Genomic DNA, 13,938 nt, shown 5'->3' with positions numbered 1-13,938 from the left:
GACTTGTGGTTGTTGTCATTGGAGATTTTTTAAAGAATCACTCACTAACTGAAAAAATATTCACTATGTTAACAGTAATATGAAGCCAAAATCATCAAAGGAAACTGATGAGCAAGTTGATTCAGATTCAGATGATGATGATGATGATGTGAATAATCTGGATGATGAAGAAGTGTCATTAGGAAGCTTGGAGGAGGAAGACTTTGGTGAAGTTGTGGGAGAAGATGCTGGTCTATTTTTGAATGATACAGATGATGAAGGTACTATTTGTATATTCAGTGCTATTCAATAATATTGCCAGTTCACAATATTAGCCAGCTGTCAAGGAGAAGAAGAATATTAACAGATCCTTGGCTTTTAAGTTCATGTGCACTCTCATAAATAAAAGATATTAAAAGATTTGCTTAGTGTGTTCAGGTGTTTCATCTGTTGAAAACTAAATAGCAGTTCTATTTTCAACTCTACAAAATCCTTAAGTGGGGTTTCAAGTAACAATTTCGAACTTTCATTTTACCTTTTCAGTGACAGTGAGCAAGGGGAAAGGGGTTCATGAGCCAGTTCAGAGTACCTCTGTGGCCATCCCATTTCAAAAACAAGTATTCCACTTTGGATGGTGTCAAGGGGATTGAACTAACAGGAAAAGTCACAGCATTTGGGTCTCTGGCACTGCGTCTGCCTCTGTGACTCAGAAGGGAAGGGGGGAGAAGAGGCGCGCTGCAGTGATTGGGAATTTATTAGTTAGAGTTGCTGAAAGGAGGTTCTATGGGCAAGAACAGGATTCCCAGATGGTATGTTGCCTCCCGGGTGCCAGGGTCTGGAACTTTTTGGATCGAGTCCTCAGCATTCTTAAGTGGGAGGGTGAACATCTAGATATCATGGTCCACATAGGTACTAATGACATGGGTAGGACAAGTGACAGGGTTCTGCATATGGGGTTCAGGGAGTCTGGTGCTAAATTAAAGGGCAGGACTCCGGAGTTGTGATCTCAGGATTGCTACCATGCCATGTGCTAGTGAGGCCAGAACTAGGAAGAATATACAATTTAATTAGTGGCTACGGAGTTGGTTAGGAGGGAGGGCATAAGATTTTTGGATCGTTGGGCTCTCTTCCAAGGAAGATGGGACCTGTACAGAAGGGGTGGTTTGCACCTGAACTGGGGGGGGGGGGGGGGGAGGGGGTGGTGATCTAATATCCTAGTGGGAAGGTTTGTTAATGCTGCACAGTGGAGTTTAAACTAGAGTTGCAGGGGTATGGGAACCAGAGTGCCAGAACAGTTAGTGGAGAAGTTGTGGAAACAGATAATGGTAACCTCCGAAAAGACGAATCAAAAGGTTGAGCATGGTGTGACTAGTGTCCTGAGCTGCGTATATTTCAATGCAAGAAGTATCATAGGGAAGGCGGATGGCTCAGGCCATGGATCAATACCTGGATTAAAGGAGGAGGGGTGGTGTTACTAGTCAGGGTAAATGTCATGGCAGTGCTTCGTCAGGAAGACTGGAGAACTCTACTGAGTTGGAATTGAGAAATAAGAAAGGTATGACTGCATTAATGGGGCTGTATGCAGACCACCCAACAATCATAGAGATTTAGAGGAAACAAATTTGTAAAGAAATCGCAGACTGTTGCAAGAATCATACGATTGTTATTGTAGGTGATTTTAACTTTCCACATATTGACTGGGACTCCCATACTGGAAAAAGACTAGATGGCATAGAGTTTGTCAAATGTGTTCAGGAAAATTTCCTTCATCAGTACATAGAAGTCCCAACGAGAGAGCGTGCAGTGCTGAATATGCTATTAGGAAATGAGACAGGGCAGGTGACAGAAGTTTGCATAGGGGAATACTTTGCATCCAGAGATCACAATGCCATTAGTGTCAAAGTAAATATGTAAAGAGATAGATCTGGTCCATGGATTGAGATTCTAAATTGGAGAAAGGCCAATTTTGATGGTATCAGAAATAATCTGGCAAGTGTGGATTAGGACAAACTGTTTTCTGGCAAATGTGTACTTAAGTGGAAGACCTTCAAAAGTGAAATTTTGAGAGTACAAAGCTTGTATGTACCTTTCAGGGTAGAAGTTAAAGATAACAAGTGTGTAGGGAACATTCTTTTTCAAGAGATATTGAGGGCCTTGTTAAGAGAATTGTGCTGGCGTGTGGCCAAGTGTTTAAGGCGGTCATCTAGCGATCTGAAGGTCACTAGTTTGAGCCTTGGTCAAGGCACACATTGCTCTGCGACAACACCGGTGCCAAGCTGTATGGGTCCTAATGCCCTTCCCTTGGACAACATCAGTGGCGTGGAGAGGGGAGACTTGCAGCATGGGAACTGCTGGTCTTCCATACAACCTTGCCCAGGCCTGCGCCCTGGAAATCTTCCAAGGCACAAATCCATGGTCTCACGAGACTAATGGATGCCTATACATATATGCTAAGAGAATAAAGGAGGTGCTTAACAGGGATAGGCAACTAGGAACAAATGATGTTGCCTGTCCACCAGCATTTTGTGTGTGTTGTAGGAACAAATGAGGTGCTTATGGGGTACAAGAAATTCAAGAGAACACTTAAGAAAGAAATCAGGAGGGCTAAAAGAAGGCATGAAGTTGCTCTAGCAGACAAGGTGAGGGAGAATCGTGAGCGATTCTACAAATATGTTAAGAGCAAAAGGATTGCAAGGGACAAAATTGGACTCTGGAAGATCATGATGGTAATCCGTGTGTGGAGCCAAAACAGATGGGGGAGATCTTAAATTTTTTTTTTTGTATCTGTATTTACTCAGGAGATGGACACAGGGTCTATAAAAGTAAGGCAAAGAGGCATCAACTTCATGGACCCTGTACAGATTACATAGGAGGTGGTGTTTGCTAGCCTGAGGCAAGTCAGGGTGAATAAATCCCCAGGGCCTGACGAGGTGTTCACTTGTACCCTATGGAAGGCAAGTGCTGATATTGCCGTGGCCCTGGTAGAGATTTAAATTATCCTTAGCAACAGGGGAGGTACCAGACCATTGGAGGAGAGCCAATGTCGTTCCGCTGTTTAAAAAAGGCTCTAAAAATAAACCAGAAAATTATCGGCTGCTGAGTTTGACATCAGTTGTGTGAAAATTATTGGAAGGTATTCTAAGGGACTGGATATGTAAGTATTTGGATAGACATGGATTGAGTAAGGATAGATAGCACCGCTTCATGCAAGGTAGATCATGTCTAACCAATCTTACAGAATTTATCGAGGAAGTTACCAGGAAACTGGATGAAGGCAAGGCAGTGGATGTTGTCTACATGGACTTTAGTACAGCATTTGACAAGGTCCAGCGTGGGAGGCTGGTCAAGAAGGTGCAGTCACTCAGCATTCAGGATGAGGTAGTCAATTGGATTAGACATCAGCTCTGTGGGAGAAGCCAGAGAGTGGTTATAGAAGGTTGCCTTTTTGACTGGAGGTCTGTGACTACTGGTGTGCCGCAGGCATCTGTGCTGGGTGATGACACCAGGATTGGGGGTGTAGTGGACAGTGAGGAAGGCTGTCATGGCTTCCAGAGGGATCTGCATCAGCTGGAAAAATGGCAGATAGAATTTAATGAATTGAATTGAATTTATTTCTTACATTCACATTCATGAGTAAAAATCTTTGTGACGTTTCAATTGTGCAATTTATAGTAATTTGTAATGAATAGTATGTACAACAGGACAGTCGATATAGCATAGAAATACAATTGTATCAGAGTAATTAATCAGTGTGATGGCCTGGTGGAAGAAGCTGTCCCGGAGCCTGTTGGTCCTGGCTTTAATGCTGCGGTACCGTTTCCAAGATGGTAGCAGCTGGAACAGTTTGTGGTTGGGGTGACTCAGCTCCCCAATGATCCTTCAGGCCCTTTTTACGTAACTGTCTCTGAGAATGTCCTGAATAATGAGAAGTTCACATCTACAGACAAATGCAAGGTTTTGCACTCGGTGGGACCAATCAAGATAGGTCTTACGTACTGAATGAGGAGTGTGGTAGAACAAAAGGATCTGAGAATATAGGTCCATACTTCATTGAAAGTGGTGACACTGGTAGATAGGATCGTAAAGAAAGCTTTTGGCACCTTGGCCTACGTAGATCAATGTATTGAGTACAGGAGATGGGATGTTATTTTGAACTTGTATAAGATGTTGGTGAGGCCTAATTTGGAGTATTGTGTGCAATTTTAGTCACCTACCTACAAGAAAGATGTAAACAAGGTTGAAAGAGTACAGAGTAAATTTACAAGGATGTTGCAAGATCTGGAGGACCTGAGTTATAAGGAAAGATTGATTAGGTTAGGACTGTAAAGTAGAAGATTGAGAGGAGGTTTGATCAAGGTATACAAAATTATGAGCAGTATAGATAGGGTAAATGCAAGCAGGCTTTTTCAACTGAGGTTAGGTGGGTCTACAACCTGAGGTCATGAGTTAAGGGTGAAAGGTGGGAAATGTAAGGGGAACATGAGGGAAAACTTTTTCACTCAGAGGGTCGTGAGAGTGTGGATTGAGCTGCTGGTTCAGGTGGTGCATGCAAGCTGGATTTTAATGTTTAAGATAAGTTTGGATAGTACATGGATGGTCAGGGTATTGAGAGCTATGGTCCCAGTGCAGGTCAATGGGATTTGGCAGTTTAACTGGTTTGAGCATGAACTAGATGGGCCAGATGGTCCGTTTCTGTGCTGTACTTCTCTATGACTTGATTGAATACCATGCTCTGCGATCAGAATAGACACTTTGTAATGTAATTTAACCAAATGCTATGCAATGCTTATGCTCACGTACAGAGGTCGACAGTGCACCCGCAGTGAAGAAAAGTAATAAGCCTGGCAAAAGGAAAAAAGGTGAAGACTTGGATTTTTCAACACGTGTTAAAGGTATAAAAACTGTTTTGTATTACATGACTTAAAGGCTTGAAAGAATTGTTCTGATTTATACTTCATTACCAAATTCAGTTCTCAAACACTTTTTCATCACTACCATAATGTTTATGGGGGTGAATACTTGCTATTTGACTGTGTGGTGTATCAATACTAACTTTTATCTTGTCCTCATCAGCTGAATAACTATCTGAGGTCTGAATCTTGAACCATTTAGCACCATTATTGATCCTTTCAGCTAAGATGAATGAACAGTCCAATTTTCTGAAATCCACATTTGTCTGAACCCCTAGTTACAACTTTATTTTTTTCCCTTACTGTATAGAACTCCACTAAAACATTGTGCTTCACACACAAATCATGCTATGCTACTTGCATCACGTTTTGCTTAGCGCTCCTAGATTAAGATCAGCACATAGTGGTGGGTAACTACATTTAAATATTGGCATATTACCCTGTTGAGTTTGTAACAGGAAGTAATTGAATGATACATTGGTATTATAACTTTTGATAGAAGAAGTCACAAAGTGTGTGGTCATGCACTTTGGCAGAAAAAGTAATTATTTTTGAATGGAGAGAAAATTCAAAAATCTGAGGTGCAAAGGGACTTGGGAGTCCTTGTGCAGGATTCCCTAAAGGTTATTTTACAGGTTGAGTCGGTGGTGAGGAAGGCAAATGCAATGTTAGAGGACTAGAATATAAAAACAAGGATGTAATGCTCAGACTTTAGAAGGCTCTGGTGAGGCCTCACTTGGAGTATTGAGAGTTGTTTGGGGCTCCTTATTTAAGAAGGAACATGCTGACATTGAAGAGGGTTCAAAGGAGGATCACAAAAATGATTCTGAGATTCAAAGGCTTATCATATGAGGAGTATTTGATGGCTCCGGGCCTCTTCTCACTGGAATTCAGAAGAATCAGGGGTGATTTCATTGGAACCTATCAAATGCTGAAAAGCCTTGGTAGAGTGGATGTGGAGAGAATGTTTCTTGTGCTGGAGTCTAGGACCAGATCTCAGAATAGAGGGATGTCCATTTAGAGTGGAGATGAGGAAGTTTTTCTTTAGCAAAGAATGGTGAATCTATGGAATTTGTTGCCAGAGGCGGCTGTGGAGGCCAATTCATTGTGTGTATTTTAGGCAGGGGTTGATAGAGCATGAAGGGATCAGTGGAGAAGGCAGTAGATTGGGGCTGAGAGGGAAATGGATCAGCCATAATGAAATGATGGAGCAGACTCGATGGGCCAAATGTCCTACTTCTGCTGCTGCATCTCATGGTCATAAACTTTTAGGAAAATACAATTTGCTAATATCCTTGATATCACCTTCTTCATGTGCCTTGTGCGTTACACGCTTGGGCGATCATGGCTTTCCCACATCGAACGATCCCACGCAGTGTCAATGATAATCTGGCACACTTAGATCTGTTAGTTCTTTCACAGTGTCCATATATTTTCTTCTTTGCCTTCCTCTTCCACGGTTCCCAGGCATACGCTCTTGTAATGTAAGGCATTCTATTTCTCCCTTTCTGACGACATGGCCCAGGAATTTAAGTTTCCTCTCATTTAATGTTCTCATTAAAGATCTTTTTGTCTGGGCACTTTGGAGTACTGTCTCATTAGTTACCCTATCTCTATATGATATTTTCAGCATTCTTCTAAGAAACCACATTTCTGTTCCTTCTAAGTTTCTTTGGAGTTCTGGTGTTATAGTCCATCTTTTGGAAGCATTCAGCAAGATTGATCATATGTAACATTTTAGTAGCCTAAGCCTTGTTGTTATAGAACTGTGTCTGTTGCTAAAAATGGGTTTCATTTTTTGGAAGTTGGTTTTGGCATTGGCAATTCTTTTTTTCTCTACTTCTAGCATCTTGTGATGTAAAGCTACCAAGGTAATTAAAGCTGGTCCTTTGTTCAATCTCTTGGTTACCGATGTACAATTGGCATTTGGGAGTATCCTGCTGTTTTGATATTACCATACATTTGGGGTTTTTTTTGCAGTTGATGGTTAGACCAAAATCTGCACTTGTTTGCACTACTTTGTCCAGGAGGATTTGTAGGTTTCCTGCAGCACTTGCTATTAGGGTGGTATCGTCTGCATATCTTATATTGTTGATGTTAACACCTCCAGTTTTTATTCCATCCAGGTCTTCTATTTCTCTGAGTATCATTTCACTACAGATATTAAATAATTCTGGTGAGGCAACGCATCCCTGTCTAACTCCTCTTTGAATTTTAGTCCAACTGCTTGTATTATCATCAATTTTTACCGCCGCCGTTTGGTTCCAATATAAGTTTTGAAACAGTTGTTGGTCCCTTCCGTCAATGTTTAATTTAGCGAGAATTTGAAATAATTTTTCATGTTGCACTTTGTCGAATACTTTAGTGAAATCAATAAAACATAAAAAGGCATCATTTTGATATTCAATTGCCCTTTCTGAAAGCATTCATAGTATGAAAATTGCGTTCCTAGTTCCTCTATCCTCAATAAACCCATATTGCAGTTTAGAAGTTTCTGGTATTAACTTGGTTTTAATTCGACTCAGAACAATTCTCAACAAAATTTTTATAATGACTCATAAGACTGATTGTTCTATAATTTTCACAGTCAATAGTTCCAGGAATTTTTGACAGAATTATAAATACTGATTTCAAGAGATGGTCAGGCAATACAGCAGACTCATATATGCGATTAAACGGTTCAAACAGAATATATATGCCCAGATCTTTTAGGGCTTGTATCATTTACACTGAAATTTCAGCAGGTCCAGTGGCTTTACCATGTTTCATGCTTTTCATTGCTTTAGTTATTTCTTCTTTGGTAATAGGTGGGCCAGAATTAGGGTGTTTAATATCTGGGGGTTCCCCTCTATTATCCTCAAACAGCTGCTCTATATACTGAATCCACCTCTCACGTACTTTATCTAGATCTGTTAGTATGGATCCGTCTGCTGATCTTATGCATCCTGTAGAGGAGGTTTTCTTAATTCCAGTAATTTCCATAATTTTCTTGTGCATTTCTTTGCTGTTGTTAATATGGCCTTCTACTTCATTGCATTTTTGATTCAGCCATTCTTCCTTTGCAATATTGCACAATTGTCTGATCTATCTGGTGAACGCAGCAGGCCAGGCAGCATCTGTAGGAAGAGGTGCAGTCGACGTTTCAGGCCGAGACCCTTCGTCAGGACTAACTGAAAGAAGAGTGAGTAAGGGAGAAGGGGAAAAAGTGAGAAAGTTGGAGGGGGAGGGGGAGGGGGAGATCCAAAATGATAGGAGAAGACAGGAGAGGGAGGGATAGAGCCAAGAGCTGGACAGGTGATAGGCAAAAGGGGATACGAGAGGATCATGGGACAGGAGGTCTGGGGAGAAAGACAAGGGGGGGGGACCCAGAGGATGGGCAAGAGGTATATTCAGAGGGACAGAGGGAGAAAAAGGAGAGTGAGAGAAAGAATGTGTGTATAAAAATGAGTAACAGATGGAGTACAAGGGGGAGGTGGGGCCTTAGCGGAAGTTAGAGAAGTCAATGTTTATGCCATCAGGTTGGAGGCTACCCAGACGGAATATAAGGTGTTGTTCCTCCAACCTGAGTGTGGCTTCATCTTTACAGTAGAGGAGGCCGTGGATAGACATGTCAGAAGGGGAATGGGATGTGGAATTAAAATGTGTGGCCACTGGGAGATCCTGCTTTCTCTGGCGGACAGAGCGTAGATGTTCAGCAAAGCGGTCTCCCAGTCTGCATCGGGTCTCGTCAATATATAAAAGGCCACATCGGGAGCACCAGACGCAGTATATCACCCCAGTCGACTCACAGGTGAAGTGTTGCCTCACCTGGAAGGACTGTTTGGGGCCCTGAATGGTGGTAAGGGAGGAAGTGTAAGGGCATGTGTAGCACTTGTTCCGCTTACACGGATAAGTGCCAGGAGGAAGATCAGTGGGGAGGGATGGGGGGGACGAATGGACAAGGGAGTTGCGTAGGGAGCGATCCCTGCGGAATGCAGAGGGGGGGGAAGGGAAAGATGTGCTTAGTGGTGGGATCCCGTTGGAGGTGGCGGAAGTTACGGAGAATAATATGTTGGACCCGGAGGCTGGTGGGGTGGAAGGTGAGGACCAGGGGAACCCTATTCCTAGTGGGGTTTTATCAGTGGGGATAACACTTCACCTGTGAGTCGACTGGGGTGATAGTCCTTCCAGGTGAGGCAACACTTCACCTGTGAGTCGACTGGGGTGATAGTCCTTCCAGGTGAGGCAACACTTCACCTGTGAGTCGACTGGGGTGATACTCCCTCCTGGCACTAAACCGTGTAAGCGGAACAAGTGCTACAAATGCCCTTACACTTCCTCCCTTACCACCATTCAGGGCCTCAAACAGTCCTTCCAGGTGAGGCAACACTTCACCTGTGAGTCGACTGGGGTGAAATACTGCGTCCGGTGCTCCCGATGTGGCCTTTTATATATTGGCGAGACCCGACGCAGACTGGGAGACCGCTTTGCTGAACATCTACGCTCTGTCCGCCAGAGAAAGCAGGATCTCCCAGTGGCCGCACATTTTAATTCCACATCCCAATCCCATTCTGACATGTCTATCCACGGCCTCCTCTACTGTAAAGATGAAGCCACACTCAGGTTGGAGGAACAACACCTTATATTCCGTCTGGGTAGCCTCCAACCTGATGGCATGAACATCGACTTCTCTAACTTCCGCTAAGGCCCCACCTCCCCCTTGTACTCCATCTGTTACTTATTTTAATGCACACATTCTTTCTCTCACTCTTCTTTTTCTCCCTCTGTCCCTCTGAATATACCTCTTGCCCATCCTCTGGGTCCCCCCACCCCCTTGTCTTTCTTCCCAGACCTCCTGTCCCATGATCCTCTCGTATCTCCTTTTGCCTATCACCTGTCCAGCTCTTGGCTCTATCCCTCCCCCACCTGTCTTCTCCTATCATTTTGGATCTCCCCCTCCCCCTCCAACTTTCAAATCCCTTACTCACTCTTCCTTCAGTTAGTCCTGATGAAGGGTCTCGGCCTGAAACGTCGACTGCACCTCTTCCTACAGATGCTGCCTGGCCTGCTGCGTTCACCAGCAACTTTGATGTGTGTTGCTTGAATTTCCAGCATCTGCAGAATTCCTGTTGTCTGATCTATCTGTCTAGTTCTCTGTATTGCACTTCATTATCCTTCACTAACCTTCTTTGTTCCATCAGATCATAGAATTTCTTGAGTGATCCACCCCTTGTTGGTGTGTTGGATTTCTTGTACTGGGATTATCTCCTCTACTGATTGCTGTATAGCATATTTAAATCTGTCCCAAATAGGTGTTGTTACATTTTCGTTGAGGTGTTCTTCTGCAGCTGCCTTGAATTGTTGCTTAAGTATGCTATCTTTTTTAAATTCTCCCAACATATACTACTTTCTCTTTTTTTCCCACATTTCAGTTTCTTTAATTTTGTTTTAATGGTAGCTATTACTGGATGGTGATCTGAACCACAGTCTGCTCCTGGGTAGGCTTTAGAATTTGTGATATTATTTCTAAAGCACTCATTGATGGTAATGAAATCTATTTGATTCCTTGTTCTATCTCCAGGGCTAATCCAAGTACACAATCTACTGCATGGTTCTTGTACCAAGTATCGGTGATCACTTGGTTGTTTCTGACACACCAATCAGTAAACCTTCCTCCATTTTCATTTTTCTCCCCTAATCCAAAGGGTCCTGTGATGTTATCAACCCTTTCCTGTCCAACTTTGGCGTTAAAATCTCCCATGACTAGTTTTATATTCTGAGATTTACATTGCTCATAAGCACTGTCGAGATCTTCATAAAACTTGTTGATATCCTCTTCATCCGCATCATTTGTTGGTACGTAGGCTTGGATTATGCTAATGTTAAAAGGGTTCCTTAATTTAACTAAAAGCAGCTGATCGGATATCGCCCAATATCCCAGAAGATATTTTGATACGTGTTTGTTTAAAATAATTCCAACTCCATACATATGCTTTTTGTTGGCTTTGTGGAACAATCTATGTTCCAAACTTATTCTGGTATCTGTCCCCCACTTTTCCTTCGCTACATTGATGACTGCATTGGCGCTGCTTCCTGCATGCATGCTGAGCTTGTTGACTTCATTAACTTTGCCTCCAACTTTCACCCTGCCCTCAAGTTTACCTGGTCCATTTCCGACTCCTCCCTCACCTTTCTGGATCTTTCTGTCTCTATCTCTGGAGACAGCTTATCTACTGATGTCTACTATAAGCCTACTGACTCTCACAGCTATCTGGACTATTCCTCTTCTCACCCTGTCTCTTGGAAAAAATGCCACCCCCTTCTCGCAATTCCTCTGTCTCCACCACATCTGCTCTCAGGATGAGGCTTTTCATTCCAGGATGAGGGAGATGTCCTCCTTTTTTAAAGAAGGGGGCTTCCCTTCCTCCACCATCAACTCTGCTCTCAAACGCATCTCCCCCATTTCACGCACATCTGCTCTCACTCCATCCTACTGCCACCCCACTATGAATAGGGTTCCCCTGGTCCTCAACTACCACCCCACCAGCCTCTGGATCCAACATATTATTCTCCATAACTTCCGCCACTTCCAACAGGATCCCAACTCTAAGCACTTCTTACCCTCCCCCCCCCGCTCTCTGCTTTCCGCAGGGATCGCTCCCTACACGACTCCCTTGTCCATTCGTACCCCCCATCCCTCCCCACCGATCTCCCTCCTGGCACTTATCCGTGTAAGCGGAACAAGTGCTACACATGTCCTTACACTTCCTCCCTTACCACCATTCAGGGCCCCAGACAGTCCTTCCAGTTGAGGTGACACTTCACCTGTGAGTCGGCTGGGGTGATATACTGTGTCCGGTGCTCCCGATGTGGCCTTCTATATATTAGCGAGACCTGATGCAGAATGGGAGATCGTTTTGCTGAACACCTATACTCTGTCCGCCAGAGAAAGCAGGATCTCCCAGTGGCCACACATTTTAATTCCACATCCCATTCCCATTCTGATATGTCTATCCATGGCCTCCTCTACTATAAAGATGAAGCCACACTCAGGTTGGAGGAACAACACTTTATATTCCGTCTGGGTAGCCTCCAACCTGATGGCATGAACATTGACTTCTCTAACTTCTGCTGCTGCCCCACCTCCCCCTCGTACCCCATCCGTTATTTATTTATATACACACATTCTTTCTCTCTCTCTCTCTCTCCTTTTTCTCTCTCTGTTCCTCTGACTATACCCCTTGCCCATCCTCTTGGGTTTTTCCCCCCTCCCCCTTTTCCTTCTCCCTGGGCCTCCTGTCACATGATCCTCTCATATCCCTTTTGCCAATCACCTGTCCAGCTCGTGGCTCCATCCCTCCCCCTTCTGTCTTCTCCTATCATTTTGGATCTCCCCCTCCCACTTTCAAATCTCTTACTAACTCTTCCTTCAGTTGGTCCTGATGAAGGGTCTCGGCCCGGAATGTCGACTGTACCTCTTCCTAGAGATGCTGCCTGGCCTGCTGCGTTCACCAGCAACTTTGATGTGTGTTGCTTGAATTTCCAGCATCTGCAGAATTCCTCGTGTTTGCGTTTTTATATTCCATACATATGCTGTTGACCTCCAGAATACATCAGAGAACTATTCTTAATGAATTTGCCACTATCAGTCCATTTAATTTCTGACAGGCCTAAGATATCAACTTCGAACCTTTCATTTCATTTAATATGTTATCCAACTTTCCTTTCTGGTAAAGTGTACAGATGTTCCATGTTGCTACCCTTAGCCTTTCCCTATTGCTTACAGTCTCTGGGTGACAGTCTGGTGTCACCTGCAGCACATGACTACCCCTACCGTGCGAGGTGTTGTTCTGTTGATTAGAAATCAACCCCACTCACACTGTCGTCTGGTTTCCTTCTTTTGTTTCTTTCCATGATTGACTATGGGGTGTATGGGGTGGTTGGGTCCTGACTAAATATCAGGAAATACCAATAGCGATTACATAGCTTCTACCGCCCAAGACAACTCCACCTTCACGTAGGGCTTAGGTCCGGGTGCACCCTGTCTCGCTGAAGGAGCTCTGTCTATGGCAAATGTTTGGCACCAGAAAAATAACCAGACCAATGGTGGTGGTGTCACCTAAAATCACTGAAGTCTCCGGCAGCAGGGAGATGGATTCCAAGCTTTGGTGGTGGATTGTCTTTGTACAACAGTAAAGGTTGGGCGACGTCTAGTGTATGATTCCCAATTGGGAACACCAGTAGAGGTCAAATGCTCTAGTTAGATGAGCACTGCGGCAACAGAAGGCAACGGCAAACCACTGTTGAAATTTTTGCCTAGATATCACCACTAACACATAACAATCAGGATTCTGCTATAACTAGAATAGATGTGTATTAACTTGGCAGATTTTCTTATATCCTGCATATTTTGTATGAAGTTAAATTTATTTCATGAAGTTATATTATCCTCTTAGTAGATCAATGGGAAAAGTAGATAATTTTGTGAAGTGAAACAAGTCATTGTAAGTTCGTGTTCTGAGTTAAAACAATTATTTCTTGCTTTGTTCTGTTTTTTTTAAAAACTTATTTCAGTGAACGATGAATAAGATATTTAGAGGTTATCTTTAAAGATGTATATTGTAGTGTATGTGGATTATAATTAATTTGCAACTGAAGCTAAAGATTTTTCCCAATGAGTTGTTTTTCATATGATCTGTATGCATTGTTGCAGGAAAGAAACGGAAAGAGGGTTTTAAGAATGATGGTGACATGTTTGCTGCAGCAGAGGAGGTATGTCCTACAGTGTCCTTTTCAAACTACCTGCATAAAGATGACAATTATCACTGCAACAGTCTGCACTTCACTGAACAGTTTTTTCATGAATGTGTTATTCTGGTCGACTAGTTTCATAATATTTTGTTACATTTGGTTTATTTGACGTCACTTTAACCATTTTTTGTTCTCTTTCAAAAGTTTGGTTGTCTACTTGATGAAAATGCAGGATCAAAATTTGACAATATTGGAATTAATGCAATGGCAAACAAAGATAAAGCAAGTAAGTAATCAGCAGTATTTAGTCAAAAGTATC

At 43.0% G+C, this 13,938-nt stretch overlaps 1 protein-coding gene across 1 annotated transcript in view; it reads left to right on the top strand.

Annotated features, from left to right (window-relative positions):
• cebpz (CCAAT enhancer binding protein zeta) overlaps positions 1-13,938 on the top strand; it is a 40,230-nt gene that overhangs the window by 25,875 nt on the left and 417 nt on the right. Inside the window, exons 12-15 of the mRNA XM_063055563.1 lie at positions 76-260; positions 4,782-4,871; positions 13,582-13,640; positions 13,824-13,905. Coding sequence (XP_062911633.1) covers positions 76-260; positions 4,782-4,871; positions 13,582-13,640; positions 13,824-13,905 — 416 coding nt within the window. The remainder of the gene's footprint in view (positions 1-75; positions 261-4,781; positions 4,872-13,581; positions 13,641-13,823; positions 13,906-13,938) is intronic.

This window comes from Mobula hypostoma, chromosome 8 (genome assembly GCF_963921235.1).
Source record: "Mobula hypostoma chromosome 8, sMobHyp1.1, whole genome shotgun sequence".
NCBI lineage: Eukaryota > Metazoa > Chordata > Chondrichthyes > Myliobatiformes > Myliobatidae > Mobula > Mobula hypostoma.
This window is presented reverse-complemented; position numbering and strand designations above follow the sequence as displayed.